At 40.5% G+C, this 19658-nt stretch overlaps 1 protein-coding gene across 1 annotated transcript in view; it reads right to left on the bottom strand.

Moving 5' to 3' along the window:
- Nucleotides 1-3431: 3431 nt before the first annotated feature.
- OLFM4 (olfactomedin 4) overlaps nucleotides 3432-19658 on the bottom strand; it is a gene marked incomplete at both ends in the record, with an annotated part of 145619 nt that continues 129392 nt past the window's right edge. The window contains 3 exon segments of the mRNA XM_080689469.1: nucleotides 3432-4306; nucleotides 11238-11397; nucleotides 12729-12941. Of these exon segments, the coding sequence (XP_080545595.1) occupies nucleotides 3432-4306; nucleotides 11238-11397; nucleotides 12729-12941 (1248 nt within the window).

Genomic DNA, 19658 nt, shown 5'->3' with positions numbered 1-19658 from the left:
CATATGCCAAGGATTTTACTAGACATTTAATATCATTTTACTTAATATAACTTAATTTACCCAACAGGACTCTGAGCTAGGTGGTTTTGTTGCATCTTATAAAAAGACATTGTGTCTCAAGAAAGTTAAGGGCGTCTCTACCCAAAGCCATACCACTTGTAAGCATAGAGTCAAATCTAGTTCTTCATGATTCTGAATCCTGCACTCACAATAACTTCACACATCATTAATTAGTATCAAGACCCATCTAGGTAAGGATCCTTAAGACACAGGGTAGAGATTTGGAGAACAGAGCTTGAACACAAATTGTAGCAAGGAAACATTCATGCTTCGGGAATGCTATCAGCTAGGCTGGATTAATGCCAAGAGCCAGATTCCTACCCTGTGTGACATTGGGAACAACTCCAGGCCATTGGGAACAACTGTAGATTACCAAAGCTCTCCACAATCCCCTATTCAACCCAAAGAAAAGTAATAAAAATGCAGGGATCCCCAAGGACCCTTGATAATGCCCAGTTACCCTCTGGGGTAATTTAAACCTATTGTTTCTTCAAAAGGCAAGCTGAAAAGGCTAGACTCGAAGCCTATACACTATTTTATTCAATGTCCATTCTGGAAGAAGAAAAACTACTCTGTAGGTACAGAACACACCTTAGTGGTTACTGGAGGCTGAGAGGTGGGGGCAGGAGTTGACTGCAAAAATGTGTAAGAGAAGTGTTTAGGTACTAGGTACAATGGAAATGTTTTCTCCCCTAATTGTGGTAGACTTTACAGGACTATACATCTGTCAAACCTCATTGCATTGTACACTCAAAATTGGCAAATTTTACTGCATGTAAATTACATCTCCATAAAGCTTATTCAAATATACATGTGTATATATATATATATATATATATATATATACATACATATGTAAATATTGCAAACAGGCACTAGCTCATAAATCTTGAGCTAAAATTTCTATTGTAAGACTGCACTGCGGTAAACCCATGAGCCTGAGTCCCTCAGGTATTTAGCCTTCCCAGCAGGGAGATCTTGGGCATGCAGCCACAGGGCCCATATACCACGTCCAGTGCAAAGAAGGTTCTGAAGCAAATTTCCAGACAAATGCTTCCATAACCGTTCAGATATGAAGCTGATTGCTAGGGTTACCTTGGCTTCCTGCCTTCTTTCCCAAATCTTCAGAGGTCATACAGTGTGCTTGGTAGAAACACTCATCTAGAAAATTGCCTTAAGCCAGATTAAACATAACATCGCTGTTTTTAGCCTATATCTCACATGACATATATGTCTTTATCTTCAAATCTTGTTGCATTTTGAAGGCCATACCTGTCTGTATGCTCATTCCTGAAAAGATAGGAGGAAAATCTTGCTAAAAAATACTAAATATTGTAGCTTCAAGCTGCCTCAAAAACTTGGCATGGATTTAAAATGAACATTTCAGTGACAATAGCAACATTAGCCTTAGTCTATCTGTCCTTTCAGTTCTAGGTCACTTGTCCCCCTATGCATTCTCTTTGGTAAATGTGCTCTCTTCCTGATACAGCCAGTTAGTCACATTTGCTTTCTGTCCAAGACCTCCTATTTAAGAGAGATCCAGAGGCTTCTGACCCATGTTAATAACTCACTTGGAAAAGGAGCATAAGCCATACAAATATAGTCTAGCATTGGAAATAATCAGATCAGTCATGCAAATTAATAATTACATAAAGTCCCAAAAGACAAGAGGACAGTCTCATATAATAAAAGTTGCCAGAAAGAATGAGTTTTAAAGGGAAATGAAAACTAAAGAGACAGCCCAATCTTGGACACAACAGATACTGATATTATCTGTTGTTAGGTATGTGTTCTCATGGTCACAAGTGTTTGGTAGGCAACTGTTCTCTGTACTTTTCAGCAAGATGTGAACTTCCCTGTCAAGAATTTGTATTAGGGCATGCCTGTAATCCCAGTACTTGGGAGGCTGAGACAGGTGGATCATAGGTTTGAGGCTAGCCTCAGCTACTTAGAGAGACCCTATTTTGAAAAGAAAAGAAAAGAAAAAAAACAGGGCTGGGAGTGTATTTCAGAGGTAGCATGTCCCTGGGTTTAATCCCCAGTGTATATGTGTCTGTCTGTCTTCCTGCCTTTCTCTCTCTCTCTCTCTCTCTCTCTCTCTCTCTCTCTCTCGCTCTCTCTCGCTCTCTCTCTCTCTCTCTCTCTCTCTCTCACACACACACACACACACACACATACACACACATGCAGTAAAAAAAAAAGAAGACGATTTTTTTAAAGTATATTTTAATCATTTACTTAAAAAGGAAAAGTACAGCATGTAGGGAGCTAGTCCTGTAGACAAGGACTTGAACATCAATGTAAAAATAGTGAAACCAGATGATACAACAACCAAAGCACAGAGGCACACAACCTGCAAGGTGTTGCAACCACTTAAAGTATGTGGTAAATAAGATGTAGACTTTTCTACATCTCTTCCCAGAAAAAAATCATCTTCTTAAAAATTCATTTTCAGGCTTAAACAAAGACAAAAATTTCAGGTGGCAATCAATACAAGTCTCGTATTTGCTCCAAGGTCCTTATTATAACCAGAAACTCTATCTTCTTATCACTATCATCCGATTTTCTTACAATCTCAGAGCATGTAAATAAAAATTCATGATGAGATGAAAGAAAATTAAATTTTTATCTTAGATCTCTCCCACAGAAAATGGTTAATGTTTCTTTACCAACAAAAGCAAACAGAGAAGGGATGAGGGAATTGGTTGACAAGTCTAGTCCGAATCTTCTGAGCTGCCTTTGGAATTAAATTACAAGGTAGAGGGTTCCACTAATTCTTATGTAGGTGGACAATGAGAGAAAAGAAAAATCAAGTGCCTTCTCTAAAGATCCTTATCCGCAGCATACAATTGAATGCATAGAAGATTGTTTTCCCAAATAACTCAGAGCATTTCATGGACATAACATAGCATGCCAAATTTACTTAACTGTTAAGTACAAAGCATCATTCGACAAGCTGATGAGAAAAACAAAGTTGGAAATTTGGACCTTCCAGCATCTGCAGAGGTTAATGTTCCTGAATAAGCCCCAGGTCTCTTTTGAGCACAGAAGCATGAGTGTGGCCCCATGGATAAGGGCCAGTCATTGGGCCACATGTTCCTGTACAGAGAATCCTTAGAATTCATAATGAGTTCTAAGTTTCTCAATTTCCAGATATCACCACACTATGGGCTTCATTAGGCCATGGTGTCCCTAGACCCCTGGCAATCCTACCCTAGAAAGACCTTATTTCAGTTGGGAACTACCTTCCAAAAGGCAGATGGCCCCAAGAAACATACACTGAATCCAGGTAAATAGACAAGGTCTATTTAGAACTAGGCACCTAAATATCACAACTAAAGAAACACATTTCTAGATTCCCTTGCAGATAGCTAAATAAGTATAGAAGAAAGACCTGTTTCAGCAAGCGTTTTATTTCCCTCTTGTCCTTTTTCTGGGACATTTTCCTGGGGTTCTGATAAGAAGATGAGATCGTAAAGCAGAAGGTAACCATCGTTATAGACGTAGAGTTTCCCATCCAAGGGGTGATAGTTGATGCTCTGCACTATCTCCTGGACCTTATGCATCGTAATGCCCAGATTGCCTTCTTTCCTTGTGTTTGTGTCATAGTAGTAAAAAATCTCTTCTGCTTTGGTGTTCAGAGTACGGGTGGCATAGAGGACCCCACATACCATGAAGGCATTAGAAACAGCTGGCTTGTACTGCTTGGTAACCCAAGTGCTGATCACCTCAAGCGTAGTGTCATTCAGTTTACTTATCACAATGTTACCAGTGCTGGCTTCAGTGGCATAAATCACCCACAGCCCATCCTCATCCACAAGCAGAACAATATCTTGCCAAGCAACGTTAGCAAATGAAAACCGGTTATTGTAGGCGGCATCAGGGAGAGTGCGAGTCACGGCCACCGTGTTGGTGGTCAGGTTCACTTTGGCAATATTCCCAGTGTTGTACCAGTTGACATACATGTTGTTCTTGTAAACCACTATACCACTGCCTTGGCCATATTTAATCTGATATTCTAGAGCATTTCTGTACACTAGCAAATCATCCAGTGTATTGTAGAGTCTATAATACTGAAATACTCTCCCATCTGTATTCAGAGGTGCCACCCAGTACAGCCCTTTCTCTGGATTCTGGGGAGAGTAATCCCGACCCCAGGCACCATACCTAAATGCAAACCCTTTCCAGTTGAGCTGAACCACAGACGGTTTGCTGATGTTCATCACGCCACCATGACTACAGCTTCCTATATGAACAAGAAAATAAAAAAGCAATTTTTAGCAAAAATGAACAACATGATTCATATAGTTTAATAGCCTAAGAATAGTCAGGTATGGTGATACACAATCATATTCCCAGTACCTGGGAGGCTGAGACAGGAGGACCACAAGTTCTAGGCAAGCCCTAGAAATTAGACGCTATTTCAAAATAAAAAATTAAAATGTTCAAGGCTCTTTCCCATTCTAACATGATCATTGTCACTTTCTTATAGGGAAACCAAGAAAATAAGATTATCCCAGAATCATGCCCTATTTCCATAAAGCCAGAAGATCTTGTTCTCCAGGGTCAGTCCTAGGAAAAATTGTGATGAAAAAGAAGATGGACCTGGGCTTATCTCCATGTCCCTCTCCATTTGGCCTTCCCTGGGGCCCCAAGTGCACACCCACACCATATCAATCCTGCTCCAAGCCAATCTCAAAAGAGCAAGTTTAAATATAGAAGTTTCTACACCCAGGAAGACGGTCCTTTAGCGGTGGGATTCAGCCTAGAGAAGCCATGAGCTTATTTTAGGGCAGCATCACCTGCTTTGTGCCTGGTGCACAGCACAGCACATAAATCACCTGGTGACCATCTTGCCACAGAGTTACGAGGTGAGTCCTGCTGTTTGTAGTCCATATGCTACTATGCCATAGAAGGACAGGCAAGTATTTTATCTTCCCCATTCTGACACGGTCATTTTCATGATGCATATAATCAAGTGGGACCAGATGCTCTGGTCCATTGAATCTACATTCCCTGTGACACTTGGGTAAATGACTCAGGCTGGGCAACTGGCCCTTCACATTGAATTCCCTCTGAAATGCCTGCCAACCCAAAGTGTTTGTGAGCTCTAAACAATGAAATAAAATTCCTCCAGTATTTTTATAATAACTCTCCAAAGAGTAGAACACATATTTTCTGGGATCCTAACTAAATACTCTTTCTTAAAAGTCTGTTGATAGTTTAATGGATGACATAGGAAATCCAACTTGAAGTACATTTAAGGTCATTTTCCCTCAACCTGCTGTTCAGATCAGAGCAGGTGAGAGAGGAAGAAGCAGGTGAGGGAGGAAGGCTCTGAATGCTTGGAGGAAATCAGGGAGCCATGGAGGGCACAAAAGTGAACCTGAGCCAAAATCAGAGCTCCAGGGAACTGCCTGGGAGTGGCACTGGGGGAGTTAGGGGAGCAGAGCTTCTGTCTCTGAGTCTCTGCCTTTGTCCCCTATAGAAAGACACATTCCTTCCCTCTCCACTGTTTCCCTCTCTGCCCTCCTCACTCAAGAACTGCTCAGAGATAGAACCATTACTAGAATTCCTGCTTTTATTTTTTCAATCTGCTGGGACTTTTTGGTCCCAGAATTAAATACAGGCTCCTTAAATGCTCTCATAAATCCACAGTTGGTGGGAAAGCCAGCCAACCATACAACAGGTAGAGAAATGAAACCACTCTGTACCCAACCTCAAATAATTTTGCATATCATTAAACAGAACACAGTCACAGGTCTATTTTAATAATGCATGCACCATTTCATAAATAAAAAAGCAACATGTATACAGCCAAGAGACTGCTCGCCACTAAAGAAATAATAAATAAAATTATAAATTATTATTTCTTCTCCTAAAAGTGATCTCTCAGATGAATGCTTGTTTGCTTTTGTTTATGAAACAATGCATGAATTATTAAAATAAAGTTAGCAGTGCATTCAGTTTAATGATAACAAAAACTGTTCCAGTTTCCATATGCTACAAACTAGATTTTTCTAGTTAAAAATATCTTCCCGGGAACTTATTTATTCAACTACATTTCACTGTGAGGCAATGAAAGAAAGTCACATTTTTTTCCTTTCAGGTTGGAAAACTTAAGAATTGTTTGCTTCATCAAATCTTACCTTTGTGGAAAGAAAACATACCAAACCAGCAGTAACAAAATATTTCAGGAAAAGTTATGATGCATATAACTTATTCAAGCATTATCATGGGGTTAGATAAAACATTCTATCTCCAAACATAAATCTTCAGATGTGAAGGAACCAAAATAAACTGCTCAGAAATCATCATTATTATTACTACTGTGATTATGTCAATAGTCTTATTGTTAATACAGTAGTATTACTATTGGTAATAAGATTAATACTATTACTGCTAATTATGACAATAATGGCTTGTCATTTCACAAGTTGACCGACCAGAAATTAAAATCGTACCTGGTATAAATATTAAAATTGTATAAAATTTCCATTTGTTTTCCTCACCTTCCAACCATTTGTTTTCTTTTCTTTTCTTTTCTTTTCTTTTTTTTTTTGTGGTACTGGGGGGTGGAACCTAGGGGCTTTTCTACCTCCAGGGTAGACTCTCAGACCTATTTTATACTTTATTTGGAAACAGAGTCTCACTAAGTTGCTGAGAGCTTCACTAAGTAGATGAGGCTGGCTTCGAACCTGTGCCATCCTCCTGTCTCAGCCTCCCAAGCGCTGGGATTACAAGCATGTGCCACTATGCCTGGCTTCCAAACATTTCTAAACACTCTCCTGTCCATCCTGTTTTCTACCCCTTTATCCTTTAGCGCCTCTGGGCAATTTTTAGGACTCTGACTGATTAAAAAAGAAGAAGAAATAGTGACAACATCTAAGCATTTCTGCCAACACTACAAATGTGGCTGTAGTACTATGGGTGTACCCATTCCTGGCAGTGAACCAACATGGAAACAATACTGGGACTAACAGCCATCCTGGGGCCCAAGGCTCATCAGAGTCCCTGTCTTCCTCACTCTATCTCCCCTGATCTACCCTTCCTTATCTCACACACCTTCCAGCCCCTTCCTTCATGCCAAAGTCTTAGGTAAACTCCATTCCCTTCTTGCCCATTTCCCATCCAAACTTCACCATGACACGTAGGCAACAAGCCATTGCCCAGCAGTGGTCCAAGAACTTTGAAGGACCAGTGAATCATTTTGCATTTTTTTGGTGGGAGAGAACACAAGCACAGAACTACCATAAGCAAAGGTACCCTCCTAACTACTTCATAAGCAAGAAAGTAAAGATAATCTGGTGTTAATAAGGTAGGTGAGTTGTTGGAATTGTCTTGTCACTCCAGGAATTACAGGTGCATCCCTGTGTTAGAGCATCTATGGAAGGCAGCCTGTAGAGTGAACATATTATCAGATGGGTTCCAACTCAAATCCTGACTCCAGTCTTTAGTCCCTGTGTATTCCCAAGTGAGTTATTTAACCTTCTGAACCTCTATTTCCTTACACTAAAAGAAAAATAATAATAGTTACTCTGCAAGACTGTTGAGAAGAATGGAGAGAAGGCTTGTAAATGTCATTCAATAGTGGTGACTATTATAATGACATTATGTTACAGCTGAAGCTTATATGACTATTTAAGCTCATAGATAGTGGGCTTTGGAGGTTGTTTTACCTACCCTGGTAAACAAAGTGTAGCCAAATTAGGGCCAACCATACAGTGGTACTAAATTGTGTTTGTGGAATGAAGAAAGATGAGTCAAATCACCTAGACTCAATTTACCTTTACTAATAAACCACTAGTCTTCCACACTGTTAATCTATCTGATTTTTCAAAGAGTCTGAAATTCATTCCATGGAATTTTAGGGGAGAAACCCTCTGCGCATGTGTAACTTTGGTTGGCAATATCTTCATCATGCAATTTGTTAGATACTATCCTGGTATTCTGAAAATATCCAGAAAAACTGCACTCGTGAGACTTTAAAATATTCTCATTTTGCCTTTTTTTAAAAAAATTATATTGGTTAGTAGCATTTTTTAAAAATCCTTACTTTATATGCCAGCAGAGAAAACTTAATCTTGGCTCTATCATTGCACTCTTTTACCTAGTAAACAGCTTTATTTGAATCAAGAGAGGAGAGAATACGATTGATTTATAAGAATTAGACAATTAAAATGATCATAATCATAAGATAATTGAAGACTGAATTATTGGATATATGTTGCTCAACACTACCCTTCTCTAAGTTTGAAATTTTATCATATCACTTTATTTTATATGCCATTTATTCATTAACCATTTACCAAACACCTACTATGTGCCAATAGAGCCTCACATTTTCAAGTAAAATGACTATTGGTCCCTGAGCATTCCCATTATATTTTTCTAGTATGCATTCATTTATATTCAGAAGAAAAATGAAAGAGAGAGAGAGAATGAAGTCAGTTGTTTAAGGGAAAATGTTAATGAGTAGAAAGCCAATTATTTTAAATTGAAAAGCTCTATGAAATGAAGCAGAAAAGGATGTTATTTGCAGCACAAACCAAATATAAAGTGCATTTTATTGAACCCAAAATACATGTACTGTTTCTAAGTTCAAGCTGACCGCAGGGTTAGCAAACTGCAGCCACGAGGGAGGAGCCCAGAGAGCACAGAACTACTTTATAGCTGAGACTTGCATTCAGCCCTCTTTGTTCTGTGCAACTCTGCAGCGAAAAAAGCAGACAGGCCAGATTTTAAAGTCCCATAATAGTGAGTAACTTTAATTAAAGTCTCCACAGGCTCACAACTTTGTGGTGCCTGGGGATTTTCCAATTCTGCATTATCAACCAATCTGAACACAACAAGAGCAAGTGAGAGAAATTGATTTAAAAACACAACAAAAAGTCAGTTTAATATAAACATCATAAATATAATATGAACAAAGCTGGAAGAAGGCCAAGTGGCTTGGCAGGGATCCAGGTACAGCCAAGGTTGTGGGAAAGTGAGGGGAAATCTGGGTTCAATTTGCTTAAACAATACAGCTGGGATGAGACGGTTCACAAAAGTCTAAGTGTGAGGGCCTACAGGAAAGTTCTGGAAGGAAAAACATTCTAATAGAAATGATCCAACAGACGTGCTTGCTTTCCTCCCTCGACACTAAGCAGTGTGTTCTCTCCCCACCACCACCCACGGGTTACTGATGTCTGACACTGAGGCCAAGGAACCCAGAGATAGCCAGGGAGTGGAGACATGGCATTTGACCTTCAGCTCTGTCACTACCTGTGTGACCTGAGACAATGCAGCATTCCAACCACTCAAGTCCCCTCCTCTGACACATAAAGAGGCCAAATTAGATGTCCCTGGATGTTCCTTCTTGCTTTAAAATGTCCTAATTTGCCAAGCATGGAGGTAGACGCTCATAATCCCAGCATTTGAGAGGCTGAGACAGGAGGATCCGGGTTCACGGCCAGCCCCAGCTACTTAGTGAGGCCTTTGCAACTGAGTAAGACCCTGTTTCCTAATAAAGAATAAAAAATAGGGCTGGGAGTAGCGTGGAAAAATAATGTCCCTGGATTCCATCCCCAGTACCACAATCAGTCAGTCAATCAATCAATCAATAAAATGTCCTCATTCTAAGAGATGCATGGAAAACTGTTCCAGAAAGAAAATAAAAAACCTATTTCATGAGGAATGCTTGCTGGGGAAGGCAGATACTTGTTCTGTTATTATTAGAGGTTGTCGCACTGCTTCTGCTCCTGCCTCAATGAGCTTCCATGGTCCAACAGAACCAGCTCTCATTTCCAACATGTGTTCACACCGCTGATCTCAGACCAAATTTGGCTTTCATTTGTTACAGGAGATAGGCCATGGTGTTTGCCCTAAACATCCTCTGCATGTCAGACTAGGACAGATTCCCAGCTGGAGAAGGAAAGAAAAGTGTCTCCTAACAAGACCAAGAGGCTTAAAACTATGGTCATATCCAATTAAGGTCTTGGAGAAATCAGCTACATTGACAAGGATCCAGAAACACACAGTCCAAAAGGAAACCGGTTGTAAGGATTGGAATTAATACAAATATAAAAGGCTGTATGATTTGAGGAAAAGAGACAGCCCTCATTTAGACTGAGATGCTCATGACTTGCAAGAGAAGTTTCCTGTGACCTGGCATTTCTAAAGGATGGGCTGAACCCTGCGGGAGAGGGGCTATTTTAGTTCACCTGGAGCGCTGCACTTCAGTGCACAAGGGTCTAGCCCTGATCACAGCAAGGATTTTGTTTCAATTATCATCATTACTAATGATATCTGTTGCCAGAGTACGGGTGCTGATTACAGAGCCCTGAGCTTCCTGAGTATTGTCTCATTAATTCCCATGGTAACCTTACAAGATGCACACTATTATTCTCCCATTTTATAAAGGAGGAGATTGAGGATGGTTCCCCCTAACCATCTAGCTTGGGAAGCCCAGGTCTCTGGGATTCTAAGGCTACACTCCTGAGGCCTCCACTCCACTACCTCCATCCCTGCATGTGTTAACAGAGTGACCCTCTGTGCAGTATCTAACCCCAAGGAGGATTGGTGAGAGACTTGACGCCACACTGCCCTTCAGAAATCCACTTTGCTGGGGGGATGACAAGATATACCCACAAGGACCACAGCCTGTGAGGCCATCCTTTTAATCCTCTCTGAATCTCAGGATACAGAAGGCACCAGGTGCTCAACATGCACTTAAGAAGAAGAGTAAAGGAAAACAGGAAGAGGGGAGAGAAGAGAGGAATGGCAGGAGAATCCAAGGCTCACACTCAGCTCACCAGAGAAGCGAGCCAAACAGCACTTAGGGTCCACCAGAGAGCAGATGCCAGGCACAGATTCCAGAGGCTCTCCCCTGGGCCTGACAGCTCCTCTATCACCATAGAGATGGTTTTCCTATTAGTATATGCAAAGGGAATACAGGTAACTTGGTGGGTTTTATTTTAAACCAACTTATTGCTTACGCCCTTTATCTGTGACACCCCAGAAAATGATGGTAGAACCCTGTGATGGTGGGGGGATGGCCAACACGAGAATTTGAGAGCACACTCAGAACTGCAAAAATCCCATCCTGGCACCCTTGTGATCCCAAGTCCCTTCCTGGCCCCACTCATGGCTCATCATGGGGCCTGGCTCAAGTAGTCAATATATGACGAGCTTACCGGGAACAGGAGGCGGCGGAGCGACAGGGACGTGTTCACCTTTAGAGGCCTCACACTCCTTCAGCTTGTTCTTCAGAGCCACAATCTCTTTGCGAATGGCGAGGACATTGTTTTTGTCTAGCGTCTCCAGCTTCTCTACCAGGAGAGACATATTCCTTATCTAAGGAAATAAAAATTCAGAGTGACTTTATATGATTGTGCAATTTCTTTCATAAACATTCCGGGGCTGAATTTGTCATTTAGTGAGACATTGCTACAGAATACACCAGAGATTCTTCTGAATGGTTTCATTTGGAAGAATACATTTTATGGTTTAGCGTGAATGCCTGTCAGATCTCAGGCAGATGTGTGTGACAAGAAGAAAATGGCAAAGATTTTAACGGCTTTAATAATAGAGCGCAGGCTCATTCCAGGCATCCACAAATGTCCATTAAAGTTCATTTCTAATAACCTTCCCCTATAAACTCGTGTTTACTCTGTTGCATTATAATTAAGTTTCTAATGAGTGGTGAGGGCCAGAGAAAACTTAAATTCTAAAATATTTTACTAGAATTCTCAATTATAGGCCATGTCATGACTGCTAGTAAATTCTCGTCGATACAAACTACCTGACCATAACATTAATGTGATGGTCTTTATCCACAGATCTTAAAAGCCTTCACGGAAATAGACTCACAGGAAATTTCTTAAAGAAAGTTGCCAGTATGGGGAGAAGAATTTCCAGAAGAACAAAGGATTAATTGGTCATCCAAAAAGAGAAACGGACTTAACATGTCTACTATCAGGTACGTTGTGGATTTCTAGTGCCGTGAAGATAAATCCACAGCAGATTAGACACCTGATCTAGTGTTGCCAGGGACAGTTGTTCAAATTTATGCCACCTTCTTTCTAAAGAACTTGAAAGGCCATTTGGTTCTGTGATGGGGTTCTGGCCTTTAGATGACACCTGATTCTCAGTTGACATGTTCCCAATGTGCTTAACTTACTATACAAGACTAGTCATCCATCCAAAGCAGAATGCAGGATGTGCCATGCAGCCATGAGGGAGTAACAACATCAGAACTGGAGAAGAAAAGCCAGGCACAGTGGTGTGTGCCTATAATCCTAGTACTTGGGAGGTTGAGACAAAAGGGTCAAATGTTCAAGGCTAGTCTCCACAACTGAGTGAGACCCTATTTCAAAATAAAAGAGTATAAAGGGCTGGGAATGTAGCTTGGAGAGAGAATGCCCCTGTATTCAACCTCCAGTACCACAAAAAATGAAAGGAATTGGGGGAGTCATGTGCATGTATGTCATTGTCAACCTGATTTACATTATGATGTGAGACTCTAACACCAATAAAACCACACACACACACACACACACACACACACACACACACACACACAGGAATTAGGAGAAAAAGAGATTCATATCCAAACTTAGCATCCACTTGTAGCCATGAAGAGAACTTAAAATACTGATATTATTAGAAGTGAGCTCACTCCTTACCTCCACTTCCAGCTGGTCAATGATCGTTGTGCTTCCAACAAAGCTTTCCTTCAGCTGTATGATAAGGGTCTCCATTTCCTTCACTTCTATCTTGATCAGCTCAAAGTCCAGTTCAGTATAGGAAATGCTGTCCTTCTCCATGACTTCTACTCGGACAGTTAAGTTTAAGAGTTTCTTTTCATACACACTGATTAATTGGACATACTCCTTTACCTGAGGAGGAATCAAAAACCTCACGTCAGTTCCCAGTGTCACAGCCAATAGTTTTCCTCCACTATCAAACCCTGAGGTCTATTTGATTTCTATCAGTCTTCGTGGGGTTCTTTCGTAAAGAAATGAAGCAAAAATATATTTAGCTAGATTTTTTACTCATATATCCATATGCAAACTAAAAGGAATATATTACTTTTATTGGGAGGTTGTACTTACCTGTATTAAAAATATTTTGCCTCAAAATCATCATTCGTATGTATATTTTAATCTCATTTTAATGTTTGAAGACATTGGCTTCCCAAATTAAACTGCTTGAATCTGAGTCTTGCCATCTCTCTTCCTCTCAATGCATTTGTTTTAAATCAGAGTTTCTTGGCCTCAGCACAATTAACATTTTAGAGAGGTTTCCTTGTCATGGGGGGCTTGGCTGTGACTGTGGATATTCAGCTGCTACACATACCAGCAGCACCCTCCCAACATCCAGGTTGACAATCAGATATGTCCCTGGCCATCACTAAATATTCTCTGGGAACTAAATCACTACCACCTTATATCTGGCCTTCCCTTTGTTTAGAACCATTAATCTAAATATAAGTGTTTTCTAGAAGGGGAGAAATGCACCAAGTATAATTTCTTCTTTGAGAGTTATAGGGATGATTTTGAGCCCCTCGGCCCTTTACAAAGTGGCCTAAGACCCAGCTCACTACACAATACATGAGTGTATGTGCAGCCGTAATATGCACATTTCATTAAGTGTGCTCACATTTATTTCAAGAACTGATTATTGCAATCAGACCTTTAAATTACACATTTGTTGCATATATTTGAATGTCTGATCATTAAGCTAAAATACTTCCAAAAATTCTCTTGGTAGTTTAGTGTATAATTGGAATCTCCAAATGGATATTTCAATAAACAGTTGGTGGCACTTTCTGTATCTGATCTCTAGAAGAAATGTCATGGCTTTTTAAAGGACCTGCTCATTAAAAGTTGCTGGTCTTACTTTCTTTTTTAAATTTGGAACATAAGTAATACTTCTCTCCAAACCACACTAATGTAGAATAGCTGATCTACAGTGCCTGGATGAATTCAGAGCCAGATGTTGACCTCTAATCCTTCTAATACCAAAGGCAGCCCTGACTTCTGTCATTTTCGCCTTTCCACTTAACCCACTGTGCAAATTAGAGTAGACTCGTAGGCCACCAACCTAAAGGGCTAGGGCTTTAGGCAAAGAGGATTTTAATGAAAGTTGAAAATGCAGCCCTTGGTGCCGCTAGTGTATCTCCTCAGGCAACTGAGGCTCACTGCCATCAGATGCGCCAGCACTAAGAGGCTGAAGGACTGGGGACATTTTGGTGGATAGGAAGGTTAAAAAGTGTGTGTGTGTGTGTGTGTGTGTGTGTGTGTGTGTGTGTGTTATGTAGGTAAAAATCAAAAAAGTTCCCCTCAATAATAAACACACCAATATAGGGGGCCAGGTTTCTGCTTCTACAAAAATCAGTCATGAGACCTTGACAATGATAAAAGGTAATAAAGTGTCAACCCATTGCAGAAAGGGAATTCTGAGAAATAAATATGCTTGTTGGCATTTGGTCTTTCCAGCTCTTGGAACAAATGAAACACCCTAGCTGGAACATTTTGGTGGCACACCGCAGTTGCTATTCTGCAAAAATGAGTGATTCAACTGTCATCTCTGCTAAATAAAATGTGGCTCCCTCTGATTCTCACAGCAAACCAAGGCATACCCTGGCATCTGTGACCTGTGAGAATGTATACTGTGCCTTCCCTGGCTCAGCTACAAAATGAAGGGGCTCTGAAAATATGTTCAGGGAAAAATATTTTTCTAGGTTATTTTATCTTACATTTAGAGGAAATCTCAGTGGTGTTTAGGAAATTTAGAATTATCAAAGGAGGTATAGAGGTCAGGAGAGAATTTGGAGATGGGCCAGAAAGAATTGACAGTGTGATCTTTACTAATTTAAGCAGGATATTAGTATAAACCTTTCAAATGTACGGATCTAATGGGTCTGTAGCCTTGAGACAGCATGAACAATCCTGAGAACATACCAGCTGTTCCTGGGAGGGGCAGGCTCCGGAGAGGCAACATTCCAGGGATGTTCTAGCCCTACATCCATGCATTTCATGCACTTAGTACATTTCTTCTAGAAAGTGCAACAAAAAATTCAGGCAAGAATATGAGGAAATAGGACTTCTTTTATATTGTTGGTAGATTACAAATTAGTCAGTTACTATAAAGATCAGTGTGGAGATCCTCAGAAAACTGGAAATTGATCTACCATAAAATCCAACTATACACTGTCTAGGTACCTTTCCAAAGGGATTAATGAATATTATCATGATACATAAATATCCATATTTATAGGAGCACAATTCATGGTATCCATGGAACCAATGTAGGTGTCCATCAACAGATAAATGGATTGTAAAATTATGGGACATATACACAATGAAATTCTACTCAGCAATAAAGAGGAAAAAATATGTCATTTGCAAGAAAATTAAAAGGCCTAGAAAACATTGTGTGAAGTGAGATTAGCCAGTTTCAGAAAGTGAAGGTTCATATATTTTCTCTCATATGTAGAGGCTAGGGAATAACTGGGACACAGGAGGGTCTTTAGATAAAAGAGGAGAAACTGCTATGGAGTGATGGAGGTAATCTAGGGGAGGGCAGGGGGGAAATTAATGAAAGAAACACTTCCATTGATGTTATATACATATGTGAAATTATCAGTGCCAACCTCAATATCATGTATGGAGAAGGGAAAGGAGTGTGGAGAATGGGGAAGGGGAAAGAAAGCTCACCAAGTGCTGTGTTCATATATGTCCCTGACGTGAGACTACAATGCACCAATAATATATATATATATATACACACACACACAATACTTAAGTTTAGAGCTATGGTTCTAAACAGAGGTAGGATGGTAGTGGTGATTTTGCTTCCAGGGAATATTCAGCAATAGCTGGAGACATGTTTGGTTGTCACAACTGGGGATGAGCAGGTGCTACTGGCCCCTAGAGAACAGAGATGCTGCAAAACAGCCTAGCAAGAGGATGGGTCTAACCCCGCAAGAACATATAGCTGTATCAACATCTTCGCTTCAAAGTTATCATCACTGAAAATGTGGTCAGTTTCTGACTCACACACATGGGCTTACCATGTTATTGATAAAATATCAGAGTTTTTTGGAGGCTTGTTTGAGGCAATTGCTACTGCTTCTTACAGTAATGTGATCTTGTAATTAAGGAAGTCGAGGAAGTGCTATAACTGGTTATTAAGCCAAAAAATTTGTCCGGTTCATTTTTTCGACTAGTTCCTCAAAGTCTGTAATCCTAACTATAGACAGATGACTTGAAATAAGGGAATGTTCTTTGTAACGTACTATTATTTCCAACAAACTCTTAAAAAGTAGTCAGTTATGTTATTTGAGCCTGACGTGATCATCAGACATGGAGCACATCCATACTGGAGCCTCCTGAGCTCATATCTAACTTCAGAACTTAGTGGGCAAATCGCCTCATTTCTGTAAGCCTTGGTTTCCTCCTAAAACTGGAGGTGATGATATGGGGCTGACAAGACTGTTGTGAAGACTAGAGATAATGTACATGAAGTGCCTCGCTAATGGATGTCCTATAAATTATAGAAATTAATAGAGAAAGAGTGATCTCCGTGTTTTTCAACCTGACCTTTTAATTTATTATATTTCACTGCACAAAACATTGCTCAATCAATGTTGTTTGTTTATGGGTTGTCTAAATGTCTCCCAGGCTGCCTCAACCTTCTCATGCATGAGGATCTATTAGCAAATGTGTCATATTAAATAACTTGCCCCAAAGACCATAGCCTCCAGAGAAAGGAAAAAAAAAATCCTGCCTCTTGTGCCCTTCCTAAGCACAGTCACAAAAGGACATATCATAAACAACAGAAACGTAGAAAATATTTTCAGCATCTTAAGTAGAGGCAGCCCCCTGTCTTCTCTGTGTACTAACAGATAATGAATCAATGTAAGGCAGTCAAAACCCTTTTCTACGAGCCTGCCCATAACAGGCATTCCCCCAGGCCATTAGATAAATGGTGATTTTCGAGGCAACCGAGGGACAGCTATAATAATTCACCTGGAAATTCAAAAGCCCGAAGCTAAAGAGATAACTTTGGATTTGAAGGTATTACTGACCTACTGCATCTCACCTTCGGTCTGCACTAGAGAATAACAGTTTGGCCAGGAAGAAAGAGAGCTGCCATGATACTGAAGATTCAAACTCCTGACCTGGCTTCACCAGCCAAGAAAGAAATGACCTTGTGGATGACCTCTCTGAACCTCAGCTTTTCTATCCCTAAAGTGGTAGGGAGGACACGAGGGGCCTGTCTGCCTTAAAGGCTTGTTTGAGAGGGAAAAATAGAACTGGAAGCACAGGAGAAAATACAAATGAGAGCTGCTAATATTATCACTGTTATTATCACCTGTCACACCAAACAGATTATGTAAATCCCAAGTGGCAGGTAAATTCCTTTCTTAGGACTCAATCACAAATTTATTTGGGGAAGAGCTATTGACACTTTCAGAACTACAGATTTTCCCACCTACTCTACATTTCTTCCCTGCCAATTATTAGCAAAGCCGGTGACATGCCACCTATCCCTCCTACTCCCACTCCAACCCCTTGCAGGGCTGGAATTAAATGTTCCATAGTCACAGACCTGGCAAAGCCACCTACTCTCCCTGGAGCAGCGTGAGGTTTCAGACTGCCCTTCACACTCCTGGCAGCAAAGATGACATGCAAATCAGTGGCTTCCACTCTTTCAAAGCAAATGATTCTAACTGAAAAGATCTCTACCTAGGATTTTCCTCGACTTGTTATGTTTTTATGCATAACTTCTTATCTGTACTTGATTATGCTGAAATAAGGCTATGAATATTAATGGTTAGAATTTATAATTTAGTGCTGTGCCTTTTCTGCTGATTAATTCAAGGACATTTTATTTCTTAAGAAGCTAGGTTCTTGGAGTAGTCAAACACATTTTCCTGGACACTCATTTAAACTTAGAATATTTATCTACCGATTCGGGTTGAAAGCAAGGTCTCAGCCTTATCATAATTTTTGTCTTACAGGATAACTATGTTGGATGTTGAGGTGGCTAAGCTTAAAATTCTCAGGAAAACTTATTTTGAATCTTGCAGTAAAAGAGCTCCTCGTAAATTAATGGAGTTGTATTAAATAATGCATAATATGATTATACCCTAGCTCGGACTTCACCTGTGCAGAAAATAGAATCCTTTCTAATTGATTTGTAACTTGGTTAAAAAGCTGAAAGGGGTCACAACTGGAATGCTAAGTCACATTGTTCTAACCAGCTCAGAGAAGGGCAAAGCCTTTAGGATAACTTCCTCTGGCTGCAGAAAAGCAGTAATCAGAGGGTTGGAGTAGGGTTTTTACCAATGCTGAGAGACCTATTAGTCTTGATTCAAATTCCCAGAGAAGCACTTAATTTTGGTCTAATGCTGGACACGCTTAATGAAATGCTCCTACTGAGACAATAGAAGATAACTACCAAGAAAGAGAGAGGAAGAGAACAAATAGTAAAGATTTAAATGTCTGTGTGTGTGCACATGCGTACATGCACAAGTGCACATGTCTGTACAAGAGATAGGAAGGAGGGCATGCAGGCAGAAAGGACTAGGCAAGAGAAGATGTGGGGGAGGAGAAAGAGAAGGAGATAGAAGAAGAAGGGATCATTTAAAGTGAGAAAAAAAAGCCAGGACATGGTGGCACATGCCTGTAACTCCATTACTTGAGAGACTGAAAAAGGAGAATTGTAGGCCAGCCTTGGCAATTTAATGAGACTCTGTTTCAAACTAATAAATAAATAAACAAACAAACAAACAAACAGGGTTGTAGAAGTAGCTGGGTTCCATAGCTAGCACACAGAAGGAGGGAGGGACGGAGGGAGGGAAGGAGGGAGGGAGGGAGAGAGGGAGGGAGGGAGGGAGAGAGGGAGGGAGGGAGGGAGAGAGGGAGGGAGGGAGGTCTAAGTTGGATATGGTAGCACAGGACTGTAATCCCAGTATTTAAGAGCCTAAGACAAGAGGATCTCAGATTCCAGGCCAGCATTAGCAAATTAGTGAAGCTCTCCACTTAGCAAGAAAGACCTGTTTCAAAATAAAAAATAAATTAAAAAGGGGTGGCATTGTAGCTTGGAGATAGAACACTCCTTGGTTCAATCCCTAGTTCCAAAGAGAGAGAAAGAACCAAAAAGAATTCAAAAGAATGGGAAGGAAGGAAGGGAGGGGGGAGGGAGGGAGGGAGAAGGGAGAAGGGAGAAGGGAGAAGGGAGAAGGGAGAAGGGAGAAGGGATGGACAAGAGAAAGGGGAATAAAAACAAAAGGAAGCAGGAAAGAAATAGGAATAGAAGAAAAGGTGAAAGAAGGAAGATAGAGTAGATCTGGAGAGGATGGAAGAGAGGAAAGAAAAGAAAGCAAAGCTGGAGGAAATATCTAGAAGAACACCAAAGGGAAAAAGAACAAACAAAATAACAACTGCAGGGTAGGGGGTTGCGGGAAGGACTGGATCCTCTTTCTGACTGTGGAAGGACCACAGCTCTGAGTGGGTTTCTCTAAGCCGTGAATAATCTGGGCCTGCTTTCTTCCTGAGTCCTCCTTCTTCCCTGCTTTGAGACCTCTGGTGGAATACTGAAAA

This window comes from Muscardinus avellanarius (assembly GCF_963383645.1).
Source record: "Muscardinus avellanarius genome assembly, chromosome: 2".
NCBI lineage: Eukaryota > Metazoa > Chordata > Mammalia > Rodentia > Gliridae > Muscardinus > Muscardinus avellanarius.
Note: the sequence above shows the minus strand (reverse complement) of the source record. Positions and strands in the feature narration are given on the sequence as shown.